The sequence below is a fragment of the Tachysurus vachellii genome, chromosome 23 (genome assembly GCF_030014155.1).
Source record: "Tachysurus vachellii isolate PV-2020 chromosome 23, HZAU_Pvac_v1, whole genome shotgun sequence".
In the NCBI taxonomy this organism is placed as follows: Eukaryota; Metazoa; Chordata; class Actinopteri; order Siluriformes; family Bagridae; genus Tachysurus; species Tachysurus vachellii.
Genome location: NC_083482.1, coordinates 2,890,891 through 2,896,695, shown reverse-complemented (window position 1 = coordinate 2,896,695; position 5,805 = coordinate 2,890,891). Strand labels below are relative to the sequence as shown.

Here is a 5,805-nt window from a genome sequence, read left to right as displayed (position 1 = left end):
TCGGGTCACGGGGAGCCTGTGCCTATCTCAGGTGTCATTGGGCATCAAGGCAGGATACACCCTGGACGGAGTGCCAACCCATCGCAGGGCACACACACACACACTCTCATTCACTCACTACGGACAATTTTCCAGAGATCAATCAACCTACCAACCAATCAACCTACCATGCATGTCTTTGGAAACCAGGGGAGGAAACCGGAGTACCCGGAGGAAACCCCCGAGGCACGGGGAGAACATGCAAACTCCACACACACAAGGCGGAGGCGGGAATCGAACCCCCAACCCTGGAGGTGTGAGGCGAACGTGCTAACCACTAAGCCACCGTGCCCCCCGTTTCAGATCATCAAACAAATTTAAATATTAGTCATCTATAACACAAGTAAACACAACATGCAGTTTTTAAATGAAGGTTTTTATTACTAAGGGAAAACAAAATCCAAACCCACATGGCCCTGTGTGAAAAACCTTTTTTGCTTAAAGGTGAAAAGACCCAACTTTATGTATGTTCTGTAAGATTCCCTTATCTGTCAAACATATTTTATTAGATTGTCCTGGACTTAACACAAGCAGAATGCTCTTTTATCAAGTCACTTCACTTTAGGACATATTTAATGACATTATACCTGAAAAGATATCGTATGTTAATTAAATTTATAATATGACTTGCTGTTTTGTTTTTATTGTATTCATATGATATTTGTGTTTTTGTAATAGAATTTTTGCCATGAAAATAGCTTTTGATTGCTGACATGGTATTAAAGAAAAGAATCAGAATCTGAATCTGTTTGTAGATTCCCAAGTGAAAAACAGAGACGTCATGGACAAGTTGGAGGGACACTAAACACTTTTCTTTTTTAAATGGTTAACTCAGCTGACAGTTCTGGAAGGATGTCACCAGTTAGCTTGGCAGTGTAACACACAAGTTCAGCCTCAAAGGCCCCCTTTTTTTTGGTTTATGTGACTTTATTACATACTCATTGTGGCAAAAGTATTGCGGGAAATAAATAAATGAAAGATTCAACAGTCTTTGGCACCTCAACTATCTAACTTTCACATTATGTTCCTCTAAAATTTGTGATTTGCTTCCACCTGCAAATTGCTTTGTGTATCATATTTAATAAACCAATACAATTTAAATGTTTAAATAAACATGTATAGTCACACCATTGTAGCAGTGTTACATGCATTAGGCTACAAGGTAAGTAGTGATTGTTCATTTAAAGTTTACTCAAGTGGAAGAATGTAAGTAATACACTTACACCTACAAGCACTATGCATTATATTGTGAAAAAGTAGATTATCTTATTATCAAAACCTTAAATTTTCTCTGGACTTAATGATAAATACATGTCTGACCTTTGGAACGAACCAAAAAAAAACTAGAAATCGCATTCATGCATTTATTTCTTTGCCTACATTGACGCTAATGCATCAAGAGGAGGGGGTCCCCTGTACCAAGATGGCGGCTCAGTTGACGCATTCGCTCCAATGTACTGCCCTATACAAGGCGACATCTAGTGTATATATCTATGACGATATAGGAGCGAATCCTGTCTCTCCGGAAGTGAGGACGAAGGAAGGGAAGCCGATTGCTATAAAGCTGTGGAGCTTGAATGATTGCAGAGAAAATCACGTTAGTACATATGAGACCAGACAAAGAGTGAGTGACTGAGAGTGGCTTATATAGTGTGTGTGTTGATTAGTACTCAGGTGAATGTGAATGCTGCTGAGTGACGGAAGGACCTGGTGACTCCGTGACACATGCTGAAAATACAATTTCAAAATATAAATTAATAACTGGATTTACAAAATGAATGACGATTTTTTTTTCTCTGCTGATTAATACACAAACACGTATATGTATAAAAATATAACATATGGTCACCCTGTGGATGAACAATTCTGATTTATCATTATAACATTTGATATTAACTTATTAAGAGAATTGTCTGTGGTAACTAAATGGTTTTGTCTGCAAAAATAATGCAATGTATAATATTTTGGGAAGTTATTTTAGCAAATATTAATATGAAATTACGTGTGAGTTATCAACATTAATTAAGTAACAAGAAATATAATCAATCTGATGAATAATTGTAATCGATGGACAGCCCTAATTAATTTGTTTTAAGTGTTTGTTTAAAGTGTGAACTGTGGCTTTACATATGTAGTGCCTAATTCTCTTATTGCAAAATGATTTTATTGAACTTGCTGAAAGGTTTGAAGATTTGTCTGTTCCCTTATTCCTTTATTTCAGAGAGAAAATTTGACTCAAAATGGGTAGAGTTAAAAAAGGACAGAGAATGAAGAGGAAAGACTTGTGTGCAATGGTTGGTGGCATGGATGCTTTGGTCAGAACAATGAGGAGTGTTAACATTTCAAAGACAGATACTGGTTACTCTTCAAAAATCTGGTCTGAACTCTCTCAGAGTCTGTTTGGTGAAGATCATAAGAAAAACCGTCATTGGCTATGGGTGATGTGGACCACAAACCGAAATGGAGTAAAGGACTTGGTTACTAAACAACAGACAAATGATCCTCAGGTAATGAATAATAAAGCAACTGATTGTGAAACTGAGGAGCCATCAGTATTCAAGACAGACAAAAATGATGAAGAAAGACAGGTTACAGAAGATGAACAACAGGATGTGTCATTGCAGAATATAGTTCAAGTGGAGGAAGCCATCACAGATGTTGAGGTAGAATTAGACCAAATTGATGGAGAAGATGAACAACAGAATGTGTCATTGCAGAGTGGCATCCAAACTGAACATGGAAAAAGAGGGAACACAAAACAATGGAGAAAGATGCCAGTGTGTTCAAAAAGGTTCATAATTACAGTGAACAGAAAGAAATGGCAAACAGTTGTTCCACTGCAAGGTTCTACAAAACTGAGACAACCGTGGACCCATGTATTGTACAACAGTTTCAGAAAGAAAAATCCTTGTTGTACCCTTTCCTTCAAGAGCCAGCATATTAAAACTCCTCACAGCCGGAAAATTAATAGTCCGTATTTAAATATTACAGCAGTTTGTACATTCCCTTCCTGCAGTGCAAAATACTTCTTTAAAAGGAAAAAGGAGCCAGTGGCAGACAACCCAGTTAAGATCTCTGTGCTACAAAAAGGACAAATTGCACACAAAAAAAGTGAACGAAAATTCAGACCAGCAACAAACACAAAGAAGAGGGAGAATCGCAAGAACCTTAGACAAAGGAGTTAGCCAATTTTCTCACAGTAAACCTTAAAAAAAAAACATTTCTGAACTAATTTCTTGAAACAACGCAAAGTCTGAACAAAAATGTTCTAAAAGTGATTAGTTCAAAGTTTAGAAAGAGTAAAAGAATTAATGATGATGTTCATGGAGATGAACCTCACTCAAAATATCCTGAAGGAATGTGACACCAAATTGCACAAAATGCCTGGGTACATACAGAACTTTCAAGTGGACCCCTTCAGTGTACATATGTACACGGAAACAGGAGTAAGCTTAGTTGCGCAACACCTAAGAAAGAAGACTCCACTGACCCTATACTGTACCTTGATGCTACAGGAAATGTTGCATCAAAAGTTCCTGGTCAGACCAAAAGAGTCCTTTACTACTCTCTCAGTCTGCCTGGATGTGGTCAGAATGCTCCTCCCCTCCCTGTCTGTGAGATGCTGACAAATGAACACTCTATTCCACAAATCACATTCTGGATAATGCAGTTCCTCCGAAAACTTTCACAGTACACAAAACTAAGAGTGCACCAGATAGAAACAGACTATAGCTGGACACTGCTCCAAAGTGTTCTTCTGTCATTTAACAGGGAGAGCATTGTCGACTACTTGGACAGGGCTTTTGACATTTGTTCAAAACTGAAGACATGGAAGGATATCAAAGCATTTACAGTGCTACAAATATGTTCTGCCAAAGGTTTGAATGAATTTGCAACATTTGCATTTGCCAGGTTGCAAAACACTACCTCAATGACCACACTGTGGTAGGCACTGTCTTAATTGGGAAGCACAACACCATTACTGTCATGATTAATCTGAAGGCCATGTAGGACTTAATAAAAGAAGGCAAGATTCCAGACATAGAAGATTTAGAGGACAATTTACAGAACAGTCCCTTAACTCAGGAAGAAGATGAAGAGGACTGAACAAATGCCCGCACTATTGTTGGCAGATCTCCCTTCACATACGAATTCAAGAAGGTATTGAAGGAGGTACAGGAAGAGCTTGAAAAAGGATTCTGAGACTACAAACTATAAAGAAAATGCATACTTCTGCCCAGGCATTGTTGATGTCCTTTTTGGCAACTATCTTGGCTTTTTTTCCACTTTGGAGTGGTCTTCTGTTGGGGGATTTGAAACGGTATGCAGATGGCAATGAAGATGACAGCTCTGTGCCAAGTAAAACAAGGGACACAAATTGCCATATTGAGCGATGGTTCGGAATCGTGAAACAGTCAATTCTGAAAAAACAAAGACGCCAGAGGCCAGGAGCATTTGTCAGAAAAATGTATGCCTCTTTACAGGGGAGGTACATAGAACACATAATGGCTCATAACTTCTCTGAACGGCTGCTACTCAGACACATCCGAAGAAAAGCCCTAACTTAATCTCAGGAAGGTTTGGCAAAGAGTGAGAGAGTCAATCAAGAAAAAAAGCAAAGATGTCAATAACAGCAGTACTGACCTCACACATAAAATGTCTGAGACTGCCACAGAGGTATGATCTCTCAAATAATTTAAATCAAATTATTGTAATTTGTAGAGCTTAAAGCCACCTATAGCACTATAAAGCTATAAAAACTATATTAAATTTCACCCCAGGACACAGTCCATCTTAAAAAAAAAAATGACACAAATTAAAAAAATATTCATGATCACTAAATGAAATGTCAGCTGTCTGTACAAGGACAGTAGAATGTGCTGTCAAAGTAACCTATTAAAATGTTTTAAGTGGATTTAATATGGCATTTTTTATCTCCAACATTGTGATGTAAATACTTAATATCCTCATATCCTTGTAGGTTGATGCCCTTTGGACACACAAACCTACTGAAATTGTAGTTGCTCTTGTAAAGCGGGAACAGAGCCAGAATTTCACTCTGTGGCACAGAGAGTTACAGACTTTGAGGCCTGATGAACTCATTGTACTGTAGGTGAGGCAAGTTTCTCATTAAAACCACATTTTAATTAATTAATTTGTTGATGCATTACTCATTAAAAAAAATGAAAACCAATAGTCAGGCCAGACTTAAGATGTTTCATTTAATTTTGCCTTCCAGATTGTCTCGTCAGCCCTGTCGATTAGATTGATCCAGATGTTTAGGATTTGTCACAGTTTGTGTTTATTACAGTGTGTAATGAGATGGTTTTTATTTCAGAATGTGGCTTCAGCAAAGAGAAGAACTGCAGAACTAAAGACTGATCACTAACAGCTGAGTTTATTTAGTGACTTTACATTCAGCATCATGATGTTTTAGTGTTAGATTTAAATCCAATTAACTCATTTCTGTCTTAATTAATCGTCATTCGTTTGTTATTCAGGCAGCTTCTTTTGTTTATCAGTTATCTTTTTGTACATTTAATATATTATACACACACATACATATATAACGTGTAGCCGCCTGCAGAAATCCTGCACATTTTCTACTATATCCTGATTTTTCTCATCGTCTCTTCACTCGCTTGATCTGTTAAAGCAAAGAATTCCGACCAAAGTCAAGATGGATTTTAATATGTCGGGTCTGTTACTGTAAAATCTTTAAAATGTTTCTATTTATGAGAATAAAATTGAGCTCATGAGCATTTA

At 37.4% G+C, this 5,805-nt stretch overlaps 1 protein-coding gene and 1 long non-coding RNA gene across 2 annotated transcripts; both read left to right on the top strand.

Moving 5' to 3' along the window:
* Window positions 1-1,578: 1,578 nt before the first annotated feature.
* LOC132839004 (uncharacterized) lies at window positions 1,579-3,241 on the top strand. Its single transcript, XM_060859730.1, has 2 exons — window positions 1,579-1,663; window positions 2,261-3,241. Exon 2 carries the CDS (start codon window positions 2,280-2,282, stop codon window positions 3,222-3,224), a length of 945 nt encoding a protein of 314 aa, XP_060715713.1. The 5' UTR covers window positions 1,579-1,663; window positions 2,261-2,279; the 3' UTR covers window positions 3,225-3,241.
* Window positions 3,242-3,506: 265 nt separating this feature from the next.
* On the top strand, window positions 3,507-5,805 carry LOC132839007 (uncharacterized). The gene is made up of 3 exons (XR_009647680.1): window positions 3,507-4,716; window positions 5,021-5,152; window positions 5,378-5,805. It is a non-coding gene; the product is annotated as an uncharacterized LOC132839007 (long non-coding RNA).